Source organism: Pleurodeles waltl, chromosome 6, assembly GCF_031143425.1.
Source record: "Pleurodeles waltl isolate 20211129_DDA chromosome 6, aPleWal1.hap1.20221129, whole genome shotgun sequence".
NCBI classification, from domain to species: domain Eukaryota; kingdom Metazoa; phylum Chordata; class Amphibia; order Caudata; family Salamandridae; genus Pleurodeles; species Pleurodeles waltl.
The window spans coordinates 1,221,246,750-1,221,262,198 of NC_090445.1; the positions used below are offsets into that span (position 1 = coordinate 1,221,246,750).

Genomic DNA, 15,449 nt, shown 5'->3' on the forward strand with positions numbered 1-15,449 from the left:
AAATGATACCTCACTTGTGTGGGTAGGCCTAGCGCCCGCGACAGGAAACGCCCCAAAGCGCAATGTGGACACATCACAGAAAACAGACCTGTTTTTAGCAAAGTGCCTACCTGTACATTTTGGCCTCTAGCTCAGCCGCCACCTAGGGAAACCTACCAAACCTGTGCATTTCTGAAAACTAGAGACCTAGGGGAATCCAAGGAGGGGTGATTTGTGTGGCTCGGACCAGGTTCTGTTACCCAGAATCCTTTGCAAACCTCAAAATTTGGCTAAAAAAACACATGTTCCTCACATTTCTGTGGCAGAAAGTTCTGGAATCTGAGAGGAGCCACAAATTTCCTTCCACCCAGCGTTTCCCCACGTCTCCCGATAAAAATGATACCTCACTTGTGTGGGTAGGCCTAGCGCCCGCGACAGGAAACGCCCCAAAGCGCAATGTGGACACATCACAGAAAACAGACCTGTTTTTAGCAAAGTGCCTACCTGTAGATTTTGGCCTCTAGCTCAGCCGCCACCTAGGGAAACCTACCAAACCTGTGCATTTCTGAAAACTAGAGATCTAGGGGAATCCAAGATGGGGTGACTTGAGGGGCTCTGACCAGGTTCTGTTACCCAGAATCCTTTCCAAACCTCAAATTTTGGCTAAAAAAACGCATTTTTCACACATTTCGGTGACAGAAAGTTCTGGAATCTGAGTGGAGCCACAAATTTCCTTCCACCCAGCGTTCCCCCAAGTCTCCCGATAAAAATGATACCTCAGTTGTGTGGGTGGGCCAGGTGCCTCCAACAGAATAAGGCCCAAAACTTGTAGAGATACAGGGGATAGTACTGCGAGTTTATAAGGACATATTCTTTTATACATCTTTAGACTGACTCTGCTTTGGGGACCCACATACGTGAGGTGTCATTTTATTTGTGAGACTGAGGGGAACACTGGGGAGTAGGAATTTTGTGCTGGAGTGGTGATCGTTCGAAGAAAAGTCAGGAAAATATGCTTTTTTTAAGCACATTTTGAGGTTTACAGAGGAGTCTGGGTAAGAAAATGTTGGGGGATCCACGCAAGCCACTCCTCCCTAGACTCCTTGGGGTGTCTAGTTTTAAAAAATGTCTGGGTTTGGTAGGTTTCCCTAGATGAAGGCCGCACACAGGACCAAAAACATAGGTGCCCTCTCCCCCCCCAAACACAGGTAGTTTTGTAATATATCGTTTTGATGTGCTCACATACGTCCGTGATGTGCCAAACACTAAAATTTTGAAAAGAAACACACTTAGGTTATGTGAAAAAGACCCCTCACCCACCAACCAAGTTGGTGGCATGCTTCATCATCGGGGTCCCACCTGAGGCACCTAGCGTGTCATAGGTGTGCTGCGACGCCTGATTACAGCGGAGCAGGTTTGGTCATTTTTACCACACATACTGGTTGGATTTGGCACGAGGGCGAGTGATGGTTCAGTGGATCAAATTTTACTAACAAGAGCTTTCACAAAAATGAAAGGCACTGTTAGTAACTGAAAGGCAAAAAACTGAACCAATGACTCACAGCTCGTGAGCTGTAAAGCCGCGACAAGGCACCAACCGCTTTACAGTCCATTCACACAACTTTCATACATGACACACACAAGGCCATTCACACCGCCAGCCACGGGCCCAGCACATTACAACACTCACATCGACAGACAGCGCCACTCAAGGGCCCATCACTTACATACGCCCACATGCCTGATACAACAATCACACCAGCTGATGGGAGTGTGTGGACTGGTGTTTGGCTGGCAGTGTGTTGCAGTAGCCAACATCAAGTCAATATGTACAGTCTCAGCCAAGCCCCACTCCACACACAATGGCATCATTTTTTTTTTTTTTTTTAAACAGAGGAACCCCTAACTAAGTAGAAAGAATTACAAAACAACAAACACAAAAGCTCTAACTAAGAACATGACAGAAATGCTAACCATGAAACTAAACACATGAAAATACAAAACAGACATGAGTTTACACTCATGGTTGTTCCCAGAAATTCTTCTGGGTGTGGTAATTCTTAAAACAAGCACCGACACACAGCCCAGGCTTTGAAGGACAATCTGGGCAGTACATTCGAGACTCCCTCCGGATACCTCTTCGAAAACACACTCTACATTTCTTAGCTGGAAAGTCTTTTTTGGGTGTTGGAGGAATGTGCTCAGCAAAGTGGCGATCTTTCAATCTAGCCACATCCTCCACCACTGCTTCTCTAGGAACTCTGGCCTGTTCCACCACAATAAGGCTCTCTATCACTGACTCCTGAAATTTCACAAATGTCATCTTTGAGTCTGGAGACCTATCCCTAAACACAATAAAAGCATTGAAGGTTGCTAAGTGGAAGAGGTGAAGTGCTAACTTCTTATACCAAACATAAGACTTACGAATAGCAGTATAAGGTTCCAACCTCTGGTCAACTCTATCTACACCTCCCATGTGCTTATTATAATCTAAAATGCACACAGGTTTGCGCACTTCAGCAACCTGGCCCCAAACAGTCACAGGGGAAGTACTCTCATCATGGATGGTACTTAGCATGTAGACATCCCTCTTGTCTGAAAATTTCAAAGCTAGCAGCTCCTCGTTCCGCAAGGCACAGCACTGTCCCCTCTCAAGTTTTTTACAGACAAGCTCCCTTGGATAGCCTTTCCGGTTAGAACGGATTGTGCCACAAGCAACTGTGTCCACATTAAAAACAAATCCTTGAAAAACTGCACACCAGTGTAGAAGTTATCTACATACAAATGGTGACCTTTGTTGAACAGTCGTCTACCAAGATCCCACACTATTTTCTCAGTAACTCCAAAAGTGGGAGGACAACCAGGGGGGTCAATATTGGAATCCCTACCAGTGTACACACGGAAACTATACACATATCCTGTCCTACTTTCAGAGGGCATATACAATTTAATTCCATATCGTGCCCTTTTGCTAGGAATGTACTGCCTAAAAACCAAACGACCCTTGAAGAGGACCAAAGACTCGTCCACACTTATCTCTTTGCCTGGAACATAGACCTCTGAAAACCGATCTACAAAATGATCAAGGACAGGCCTAATCTTAAAAAGACGGTCAGAATCTGGGTGATCTCGTGGCAAGGCTAATGCATTGTCAACAAAATGCAGCATCCTAAGAAGAAGCAAATACCGATTACGACTCATGGTAGCTGGAAATATAGCTGTTGCCATCAAGGGACTAGTAGACCAATAAGAAGCCAGTGACGGCTTCCTTATCAACCCCATCAAAAAAGTCAAACCCAAAAACTTTTTTATCTCCTCCAAATTTGTGGGAATCCACTGGGCAGCTCTACAGTGTGGCCTAAGTCTAGCAGCGTTGTCCCTCAAATGCTGCTCCGCATACAAATTAGTCTGCTCAACAATCTCTTCCAAAAACACATCATCCATGAATAACTCAAAGAAATTGATAGGCATAAAGTTCTCTGTATTGGCGTTACACCCCAGGAGACCAGTAAAGGCAGGCAACTCTGGCTGCTCCATGTTTGGGGCAACCCAGACATCAGGTCTTCTAACGGGAAACCTTTCAGCCCCAGGTTGCTGCACTATTGGCACATCAATGTCCTCCTCTAAAACAGAACCTTCATCTGTACTGAGTGTGGCTTCATCATCAGAAGATTCCCCTCCAACAGAAACATCACTGCCAGAATCTCTGACTTCCTCCTCTGCCTCAGATGCAGAGTCCGTCTCATAGTCATGATCAGACTGTGACTCAAAAAGCATACCAACCACCTGCTGAGCGGTCATCCTGCGGCTAGCCATGATCTCTCCTGCTAAAATTAACTGGACAAATTCACCACCAACAACCAGCACTGTGTAAGACAAGTAACAAAGTGTAGCTTTGTTAGTAAGAGTTACAAACTCAAAAACTATACCGCTCACTTGCCTGAAAAAGCTTGATTCACCAGCAACTACACAGCAATCACCAATGATATCCCACTAAAAAGAAAGAAAGAAAGGCAAATTAGAAATAAGACAAAACAAATATCATTGTGCACAAACCTAAGGACAATTTCACACACAATCCTGCATTTAGTACACCCCCTACAAACATGTCATTCATGCATGGCAACAATACTCCTTTGGAGTAAATTGTTTTTACTTACCTAAAACATGCAACTGTGCAAACTGCAGGTCAACCACCGCCAAAACCGCAAGGAGCCACAGCAAATAAAGCAAAAGCTTTGAACTAGAACAAAAAGGAGGAAAACATTTTTTATCACAAATGCAAAGACTTCTTCAGTTGACAAACACCCCACCATCAAACATTTTAGAAATTGGTGCCTAAGTGGATTCTGCCATAGGGGCAGATGGGCCTACTAAAAAAATAGGCCTGTCTGCCCCAAGGAAGCCAAAAAATACCTTTAGTACTGTGTCCCCATGGAGAGCGACCCTTGCCAAAGGGGACAGCCCTCAAACAAAAAAAAACAAAAAAAACACACACAACACTATCCCTGGTGCCTAAGTGGCTTCTGCCCCCTTGGGGGCAGGTGGGCCTAAGAAAATAGGCCCATCTGCCCCCAGGGGGTGTAGAAATGGCCAACAGGTCAATGCCCCCCTTGGGGGGGCGCCCCGTGACCAAGGGGACGCCCCCCCCACAAAAATAAACAAATAAAAAAAAATCCCTGGCGTTCTAGTGGTTTCTGCCCCCCTTGGGGGCAGATCAGCCTAAAAATAATAGGCTGATCTGTCTCCAAGGGGTGCAGAAATGGCCTGGGTACATGTGCCCCCAAAGTGGGGGGCGACCCTTGCCCAAGCCCCCCCCCCATCCACTAACACACACACACACACACACTATCCCTGGTGTCTACGTGGCTTCTGCCCCCCTTGGGGGCAGGTGGGTCTAGAAAAATAGGCCCATCTGCCCCCAGGGGGGGCAGAAATGGCCAACAGGTCAATGCCCCCCTTGGGAGGGCGCCCCGTGCCCAAGGGGACGCCCCCCCACAAAAATAAACACATAAAAAAAAATTCCCTGGCGTTCTAGTGGTTTCTGCCCCCCTTGGGGGCAGATCAGCCTAAAAATAATAGGCTGATCTGTCTCCAAGGGGTGCAGAAATGGCCTGGGTACATGTGCCCCCAAAGTGGGGGGCGACCCTTGCCCAAGCCCCCCCCCATCCACTAACACACACACACACACACACACACTATCCCTGGTGTCTACGTGGCTTCTGCCCCCCTTGGGGGCAGGTGGGTCTAGAAAAATAGGCCCATCTGCCCCCAGGGGGGGCAGAAATGGCCAACAGGTCAATGCCCCCCTTGGGGGGGCGCCCCGTGCCCAAGGGGACGCCCCCCCACAAAAATAAACACATAAAAAAACATCCCTGGCGTTCTAGTGGTTTCTGCCCCCCTTGGGGGCAGATCAGCCTAAAAATAATAGGCTGATCTGTCTCCAAGGGGTGCAGAAATGGCCTGGGTACATATGCCCCCAAAGTGGGGGGCGACCCTTGCCCAAGCACCCCCCCATCCACTAACACACACACACACACACACACACACTATCCCTGGTGTCTACGTGGCTTCTGCCCCCCTTGGGGGCAGGTGGGTCTAGAAAAATAGGCCCATCTGCCCCCAGGGGGGGCAGAAATGGCCAACAGGTCAATGCCCCCCTTGGGGGGGCGCCCCGTGCCCAAGGGGACGCCCCCCCACAAAAATAAACACATAAAAAAACATCCCTGGCGTTCTAGTGGTTTCTACCCCCCTTGGGGGCAGATCAGCCTAAAAATAATAGGCTGATCTGCCCTCAAGGGGGGCAGAAATGGCCCTAAAAGACATGCCCCCCAAAGGGGAGCGACCCTTGCCCAAGGGGGCGCCCCCCCATCCACTACACACACAATCCCTGGTGCCTAAGTGGCTTCTGCCCCCCTTGGGGGCAGATGGACCTAAAAAAAATAGGCCGATTTGCCCCCAAGGGGGGTAGAAAAGGCCAACAGTTCTCTGCCCCCTTGGGGGGGGCGCCCCTTGCCCAAGGGGGCACCCCCCCCAACATAAATGCACAGAAAATAAAAATCCCTGGTGATCCAGTGGTTTCTGCCCCCCTTGGGGGCAGATCCGCCTAAAAAGTAGGCCAATCTGCCCCCAAGGGGGGCAGAAATGGCCGTAACTAATTGCCCCCACAAGGGGAGCGACCCTTGCCCAAGGGGCCGCTCCCCGCAAACAAGAAACAGTAAAGAACAACAAAAAAAAAAAATCCCTGGTGTCTAGTGGGCATTCCTGCTGCCCGATCGCAATGCGATCGGGCAGCAGGAATGCTCAAAGAGACACCCGGGGAAAGGAAAAGCCTTTCCTTTCCCCCGGTGCCTCTTTAGCCCAAACCCCCCACCCACCGGGAAGAGATTCTTACCTCTTCTCCGTTCGCCGCACAGGAAGCAAATGGCTTCCTGTGCGGCGAAATCCCCATAATGAAGTCAGCGCGCAATCGCGCGCTGACGTCATTATGGGGGGGTGGGGGGGTCGGGGGTGGAAGGGGAAGGGCTTCCCCTTCCATCCCTGACTTTGGGGGGGTGGGGGGAAGCACACAGAGGGAGCGAGAGCGCTCCCTCTGGGCTGTGTGCCGAGGACGTAGTGGTTACGTCCTCGGCACAACAGCACTGTGCCGCAGGACGTAACCACTACGTCTGCGGCACAGAAGGGGTTAAAGCTCAGCATAGAAGTTTACACCTTGTTAGGTGGAGATGGCTTTTAATGCTGCAGAACATTTTGAATGGTAAAATTCCCAATTAGCTATTCTTAGCAAAAAAGCGAGATTCTGGTGAAGACCACTGGAACCAGATGTCACAAATTTCAAATACATGAAAACAGACTGTGGTGTAACTTGGTCTAAGAAGCACAAAAAACATCACAGGTGTATTTCTTCACTGAAGGCCTTTAGCATTGTTATTGCAGCAGTTTTGCATTTTCTATTTAGTTTTTTTCAGTAATCATGTTAGCATTAAAATATGGATAATTTTTCAAAGAGATAATTTTTCTTGAACTAATCCTTTTTCCAGTGAGGTAATCTCTCAGGACTTCTTTTTGATTTCTCTAAACCTCTCCAGACCAGCACAGCATTTTAGGTGGTGCTTTTGTAGGACTCTTACCATGGAGGTAAGACTTCTGGTTTCAGGCGGCAGCACAACTGCATTTAGGTGACTGAGTCAATCCCACACAGTCTGGTAGCTGTCAGCCTAACCCTTTCGGCTAGCTAGCAGCACCTCACTCAAACCTAGAAAGTAAAGGTGATTTGTGTCAGCCGCCCGCATGACACTCCGACTCCTCAGGGAAGTCGTGGTTGGCAGATCCTGCCCCTTTCTCTCATTTGCACATTTCTAACACAGACAAACAAAAGATGCAGGACAGTTTTCAATGCATTTATTGAAAAGACTGCAATCTACAATAAAATATATGAGCTGTGACTGTTAGGAAGTTGAAACATAGCAGAGTTTGAATTGTTATCATAAGAGAAAAGCAGATAAACAATCCCAGCATATTGGAATAAACCTGTGCATAAGGATTCCTACCCAGATGCTCTGCCCGTACTAGTCCATGACAGGAACACCTGCCCCATACCTGAAAAACAGGGGTCTGCCTGCCGAATTCTCAGTTGGCTGTAGAGACCAAAGTGTCAATGAATATATAATAATAATTATAATAATAATAATAATGAATAATAGGTCAGCAAAGTGGAGGTGAAGTGGCACACAGCATAGGATGGCTCCTCTGGCTGGAATGACCTCTCTAACTTCGTTTGGCCTGTATGATGTTATTGGAACAAAATGTGTTGTGGTCCAAAAGAGGCCTGAATTGGTAATGTGTCTTAAGTGTCGAGGTTGGATCTGCATTCTTGTGTCTTGTGTGCGACAATCCTAGATAGATTATCGTGTACAGCCTTGGACAGAGGTACACAGTGAAATGTTGTGCAATTAAAGTAACACTTTTGGAGAATAACAGCTTATTGGAAAAATAAAACATCCCCTCTTAAAGCAAGCCATGCTAAATTGAATTACAATGAATAAATTAAATGAATCATGTAACTAGGTAAAAGGGCACAGGCCGCAGGTTAAGTGAAAATAAGTGTTCCCAAACAGGGTGCTAAAATGTACCCGAAATGGGGCTTAATTTTACACTACGTTGTATCCTCTTTCTGGTTTAAAAAAACAACAACAAAAAACGGACTTGTACTTATGCACATACTATTTTTTCTTTTTCGGTTAGAAAGATTTATTTGGGCATCATAGTTTGGCTGGTATTGGTAAACACCTTAATCTTCACATGTGTGCTACAAAGAAGTATGTTGTTTGAAAAAGTTTGATTATATTGACAATTCTTTTTTTAATAGATTCTTCCCACAGCTCAGCGGCTCCTGGATGAGTTGTTGTCCTCCCAGTCCACAGCTATCAACACCTTGTGTGGTGCTCCAGGTACCTTCCATTTCACTGTTAATTGTTATTTTGACTTCACTATCCAGATGCCTGATTCTGGAAGACAGTTCAACATAAACTTCATTTTATTGAACTGAAATGAAAGTACTTTTTCATCACACTGTAAAGAACATGAACCTTCAGTAAATGCTGTTGTGCTTTTTACAGTCTTGTTTTGTATGAAGGTAATGCTTAATTTCTTGACTCTCAATTTCTCAGAACAGTCGTAATGATTTTTTCTAGTTTTCAATCTTAACTACCTTTAGCTACGTATAATACATATCTTTATTCATCTTTCTCAATGATCAAAAAGTTAAATTAAATCAACAAGTATCATATTGTGGCCCAAGTGTTTAAAGGAACATTGAGCATAGCAAGAGGGTATTAAAGAATTGTAAGATTTTGGAAAATTCTAGAAGCCCAATTGTTCCCAAATAATTTTTTGAGCTGAATAACAATGGCTGACTTTGTAAACAATTAATAAGTTCAAGTAGCTAATTGCAGACTTTTAAATTTGGGTGTTAAAGATATTGTGTGATTCTTCGATTTGTAAATATATGAAAAATAACAGTAAATATATAAAATGTAAAGAAATTGAAATGTATTAAATTAAATTTGATATGAGGTATTTTTCCATTGCAAACACCACCTTTATGTATAGTGCTCAACTCAATTGCTACTCTGCCAGGTTTGTACTTGCTGTCTCTCTCTTGCTATACTGCCTGAAGAACTTGTGTGTGTGTGTGTGTGTGTGTGTGTGTGTGTGTGTGTTTTTGGGGGGGATGCAAAGGGGGTAATGGGGGAGAGGGGGTAGACCGCTGATGGGTGTTTGGGAGTAGGGATTTTTATGGGTGATACAGCCTACTGCAGAGAGATTCAAGAGTATATGAGGACATTATGTCATCCATGAGATGTCCAAAACCGTAAGTGAGCTCGACTTTCACCCTGTGCCAGATCCCATGGAAACAGCAAACCAGCATGACAAACAACTGCACTCGGTGGGCAAGGAACTGTTGCACATGGTCTTTGCCCTGTGCACAAGCCCTCGCATACAGCACACACCCTACAGATACTCAAGCCCGCTTAAGTGGCCAGACCCCTGGTGTGCCCAGCCTTCGTTCACCCTGTGCTGCACCCTTTGCTCTGGGCATATATCTATATCATTGATTTCCCCTTTCGGTCAGAGAGCGATACCCTGTGTGCCCTGCTCAACCAGATGACTGGAAATTGCTAACACTATTGATTTCAAGAGCCCTCCCTATCAGAGTAGCCTCACTTACGTATATTACAATTATGTAGAACATGCCCAGGACAGAAATCCAGTGCACAGCATGGGCTGGATGGACCCAGGACATGGGACTTGACCTTGGAGAGAACACACTGTCTTATTGTTATATGCAAATGAGAAGGTTATTTGCTAACGTAGGTAGACTGGTGCATTTTAAATACATGTACAGGATATATTATACCCTGCTTTGTACGTACAGGGAAGGACTCGCAATGGATGTGCAATTCCAGAGATGTGCTCCAGAGTCAGGTTTTGTTTCACCTGGCAACCCTCTGTTAGGTTGAGGGTTTACAAAAACGTAGCAATATAACTAGAGCCAGACTAGACCTGACTCCACTACTGGCAATGTAAGGGACATTTAAAACAAAAATAAAGGAACTTCACAACATTAGCACTATTGATGGAGAAAAGAAGAGTGGTGATATGCTGGGTTAGGTGCAGAGTACCCAGAAGTGACAAATGAGTGGATGATCTGGTTTGGTGCAACAAACAGTCGGACACCTATAGTATGCTACTACCGCACCCGTCCCGACTGAAGGACATCTGGGAAGAGAAAGGAGCTTGAATACTAATAGCCAATAATTGCAGATAATCAAACTGGAGATGCTCCGTCAAACATTCACCCTATGGCATCCTCATATAGAGTTGCATGATAAAATAAGTTTCTAGGTATGCTGCATGCCACTGACTTTCACTTGTGACCACTCTGTTAATGTTGTCATTTATGATTGTACACTTGGCTGAACATGAACAATGAGGATGTCCTCGAAGACCGGTTTCAAGTCGTGCAAGGACTGTCACCGCATGATGTCGGTGGCAGATCTGCATCAGGTTTGTTTGTGGTCTCTCGAGCGCGACCACGGCCCGAAGTCGTGCTCCGAGTGCTGGGCCATGCACCCGAAGGCCTTGAGAGATCAGTCCCTCAAACTGATGGCGGCCCGGCGCTCGACTTCATGTAGGTCCCAGTCTTGATTGAGAGGAAGGTCTCAAGACTGTTCGCGGAGCCATCACCACTCGTCGTCCTCAAAATCTTCGGGTGCAGGTAAGAAGTCGTCGTCGAAGAGGTCCCATCGCTCTCAGACTTTACCCCGTTGCTCGGCAGACGTGATGCAGAAGGAGCGTTGACACTCAAGGCCTCCGTTCTTGGAGCCTGTGTCTGGGTCCACTCTGCGCTTCCCTGAGTGTCCAGGAGCCAGAATGACCCCCACCCAACCTAAGGAATTCTATGGGGCCATGTACCTCATCTTTAGGCGGACCAACCATGATGCGGGGCCCAAGGGGTTTTGATGAGGGGCCTCGGGTTCCACACCAGCGGCTTCGGCTCCAGCCACCGAGCTCCCTTCTGGATCCGCCCACGGATCTGCACCGGCGCCGGTCGCACCATTGAGACCTTCCCTGGCGCCAGGTCGATTGTCGATGCTCCAGACGTCGTAGTGCCCACTATCTACGCTGACCCGATCCTTATCCCCTACGACTTTGAGTCGGAGTAGCATCAGCCGCCGCCGATGGGGCCTATTCATGGGGTCTTCGATGGGGCCTATTCACTCCAGGTCGGATTCGGACCTTTTTTCTTATGGGTACGAATTCGGGGCAGGATTGGAGGGGTCCCAGGACACTTATGAATACCAGGATGACCCATCTTTGGACTGGGCACAGGAATTTGGCGACACAAGTGGACTGGACACTTCTCCAGACGCTGGCATGCTGTCTCCTCCTATCGTGGCTATGGCGGAGGGAACGACTTATGATATTGTAGTCAGTAGGGCAGCTGAGGTCCTTGAGCTTCGTACTGTAGAGGTCAGGTCCAATCTCCTGATGAAGGTGCTTCAGCCAGGGGCTTCCACATCTGAGCCCCTTTTAGCGTTCAGTGAAGCCCTCACTGAAGTCCTTTTGGGTACATGGTCCAAACCCAACACTGGGGCTCCTGTGAATAGGACTATCGCACACCACCACCGGTCCATTCCGAGCGACCCTAAATTCTTGTCCCAACACCCCACGCCTGAGAGTCTTGCCATCCAGGCTTCCTCTTCTTCAGGCGCATTCCCTTCTGCACCCCCGGATAGGGAATCAAAAAGGCTGGAACAATTTGGGAATAAGTTGTTTTCTTCTTCCAGTCTTGCGCTGCAGTCTGTGAACACCGCATGCCTTCTGGGCCGCTATACCCACTCTCTGTGGGATACAGTTGCGCAAGTCCTGCCACAAATACCGGAGGAGGCCCGGGCTATTGTCTCCCAAGCTGCCAACGATGGGAGAGATGCAGTGACGTTCACCATCCGTTGTGGGCTGGACACGACCGACTCTCTGGGCAGATCGGTTGATACGACAGTGGCCTTGCGACGCCACGTCTGGTTGTGTACTTCTGGTTTTTCTGGGAATGTCCAACAGTCCGTCATGGACATGCCCTTTGATGGCTCTTGTCTCTTTGGAGACAAAGCAGACTCGTCCTTGGAGAGATTCAAGGATTCCCAGGCTATGCCTAGGCCCCTTGGTGTTTCCTCTGCCCCTTGCCCCCCACAGTCCGCTTTTCACCCCTTTTGTGGCCACGGAAGGGGCTTCCAGTTGCGCCCCCTCCCAGCCACCATGCTTCCCATGCTGTTCAGCCACTGTGTGGCCGGGGATGCGGAATCCCATGTGGGCGTAGGACAGGGAACCAGAGGTCTGCCCAGTTCACTTCTGCCCCCGCTGCAGCCTCCAAACCCTCCTAGTCTGTCCCCTCACTCTCATGCAGTTGGCAGCAGGATTCACCATCACCTTCCCCACTGGGAATCCATCACTATGGACAGGTGGGTTTTGCATATCGTTCGAAAGGGTTACTCCCTCCCTTTCAAGTATGCTTCATGAGCCATGCCTCCCTCACCCAGCCAACTCCCAGATTATCATTTGACACTTCTCCGCCAGGAATTGGCTGTTCTCTAGGCCAAGGGAGCTATAAAGAAGGTCCCTGTGCCCAAAGTAGGTTGTTATTCCCACTACTTTCTGGTGCCGAAAAAGGACAAGAGCTTACGTCCTATTCTAGACCTTCGGGACCTAAACTACTTCCTCAAGAAGGAGAAATTCAAAATGCTCACCCTGGCTTAGGTATTGCCTGCCTTAGACCCAGGAGACTGGATGGCAGCATTGGACTTGCAGGACACTTATTTCCACATCCCCATCCTTCCTGCCCACAGACGTTACCTACCATTCATGGTAGGTCAAGAGCACTATCAGTTTACTGTGCTCCCCTTCGGCCTTACCAATGCCTCACGGGTGTTCACGAAAGTGATGGCGGTGGTTGCAGCTCATCTGCACAGGTTAGGGGTATCAATCGTCCCCTACCTCGACGATTGGCTGTTGAAGGCAGGCTCGCCCCAGAAAGTCGTCTCCCACCTTCAGACTACGGCGAACCTCCTGCACACGCTGGGGTTCACTGTAAACGTGCCGAAGTCACACCTGACTCACTCTCAGATGCCCCTTTTCATTGGAGCTGTTCAGGATACAGTGCAGTTTCTGACTTATCCTCCCGAAAAGCGAGTCCAAGATCTTCAGACTATGATTCCGATCTTTCAGCCTGTGTCTTGGGTTTCTGTGAGACTGACTCTGAGGGAGCTGGATCTCATATCCTCCTGCATCCTGCTAGTTATACATGCCAGATGGCATATGCAGGCTCTGCAGTGGCACTTGAAGTTCCAGTGGGCGCAGCATCTGAGTAATCTCTCCAACATGGTCCAGATCTCAGAGGGGACTTCGAAAGACCTGCAGTTGTGGCTTTCGAATCCGCAGTGGGTCCACAGCAGATCCCTCTCCCTTCCCCAACCAGATCTATCTATAGTGACAGATGCGTCACTTCTGGGTTGGGCCAGCCACATAGGAGAGGCGGAATTCAGAGGCCTCTGGTCTCCGGTGGAGTTGGGGCTCCATATCAATCTTTTGGAGCTCCAGGCGATCAGGCTTGTGTTGAAATCATTTCTTCCCTCTCTCAAAGGAAAAGTAGTGCAGGTGTTCACGGACAATACTACCACTATGTGGTACTGTAACAAACAGGGCGGAGTAGGGTACTGGATCCTTTGTCAAGAGGCCCTATGTCTCCGGACATGGCTGGAACATCAGGGCATTACCCTGGTGCTTCAACATCTGGCAGGTTCTCTCAATGCCAGACCGGACTAACTCGATGCACAGCCGATCACGAATGGCGTTTCCCGCTGTAGGTGGCGCAAGGTCTCGGTCAGCAGTGGGGAGAGCCTTGGTTAGATCTGTTTGCCTCCGCAGAGATTGCGCAATGTCAGCTGTTTTGCGTGTTGGAGTTTCCAAGGCGGCACTCGTTCGGAGACGCTTTTCGTCTCGAGTGGAACTCCGGCCTACTTTATGCCTTTTCGCCAACACCACTTCTGCCCAGAGTTCTCAAGAAGATCAGGAACGACCGGGCCCAATTCATCTTGGTGGCTCCGTACTGGGCACGGGGAGTATGGTATCCAGAGCTATTGAGCATGGCCATTGATCCTCCACTCAGACTGCCTTTTCAGGCAGATCTTCTGTCGCAGCAACAGGGAACGGTTCTCCACCCAAACCTGTCCAAACTCCATGCGTGGAGATTGAGCGGCGGCAGTTGACGAGTTGATCTTCTACCCGAAGTCCGTGATGTTATGTTGGCAGCCAGGCGTCCCTCCACCAAAACTGTATACGCCTGTCATTTGCATAAATTTGTGGCATGGTGCACCAACAAATCTGTTGATCCCCTCTCTGCCCCTCTATCCGAGGTTCTTGCGTTCATTCTTTCTGTAGCCCAGCAGGGCTCTGCTTTGGGCACCCTTAAACGGTATTTAGCTGCCATTTCGGCCCTTCTTAGTTTACCTGATCAGCCCTCACTCTTTAAATCTCCTATTGTGAGTAGGTTCCTAAAAGGTCTCACCCATTTATTTCCTCCCACTCCATTTATCATGCCTCAGTGGGACCTCATTCTGATGGATACAACTACCTGAGGATTCCTCACCTAATGAATACTCCCATGGCGCCAGCATTCGACTGAAATCTTCTTACTAGTCTCTGCACGTCGACGAGGACGTCACTCTAGCCCACGCGACGCCGTCTGACGTCATACAGGCAATAAGAGGTCCTCGACGACGTGCGGACGTCAGTTCCCTTTTTTCCGTGCATTCGAAACGGTTATCTTCGAGGGAGCAACTGTTACTTTTGTGGTTACAGTGTATTTTTGCTGTGTAGTCTTTCGCTGTGGTAATAATGTCGCAGAGAAAGTCTGGATTCAAGCCTTGTCGTGAGTGTGGAGGCAAGATGTCGGTGACGGATCCTCATTCCGATTGCCTTTGGTGTTTGAGCTCCGACCACGACGTCTCGACTTGTGATTCATGCCAGCACATGAATCCAAAGGCCCTCAAAGAACGTGAGGCAAAGCTGTTTATGGCGAAATCGAAGGAGAAGCATCACAAGAAGTCTTCTTCTCCAAGACATCGGCGTCATCGAGACTCCCGGCGCCGTAGAGAATCTCGGCGTCATTCGAAGGAGACTCGTTCCAGGTCTTCGGATCGGCGCCGAAGGACATGGGAGATCAGTCCCACGGTTACGCCGCATCCTTCGACGCCGTTGCCCTCTCCGGCGTCTCCAACTTCACCTGGACAGGCGTCGGTGATTGAGGTTTTGGAGCCTCAGGTGTTTTCTCCGGCGTTGCAGACGTCGAGGCCGGCGTCGGGGTCGCCTCCGAGACAGGCACCCCAGTATCCGGCTTTTCCCACCCCTGGAGC

The 15,449-nt window shown here is 48.5% G+C and overlaps 1 protein-coding gene across 2 annotated transcripts in view; it reads left to right on the plus strand.

Annotated features, from left to right (window-relative positions):
• The window catches only part of ZSWIM8 (zinc finger SWIM-type containing 8), a 2,332,791-nt gene that overhangs the window by 460,097 nt on the left and 1,857,245 nt on the right, over positions 1-15,449 (plus strand). For both annotated transcript variants that reach the window (XM_069240531.1, XM_069240532.1), the window contains exon 6: positions 8,348-8,429. In XM_069240531.1, coding sequence (XP_069096632.1) covers positions 8,348-8,429 — 82 coding nt within the window. The remainder of the gene's footprint in view (positions 1-8,347; positions 8,430-15,449) is intronic.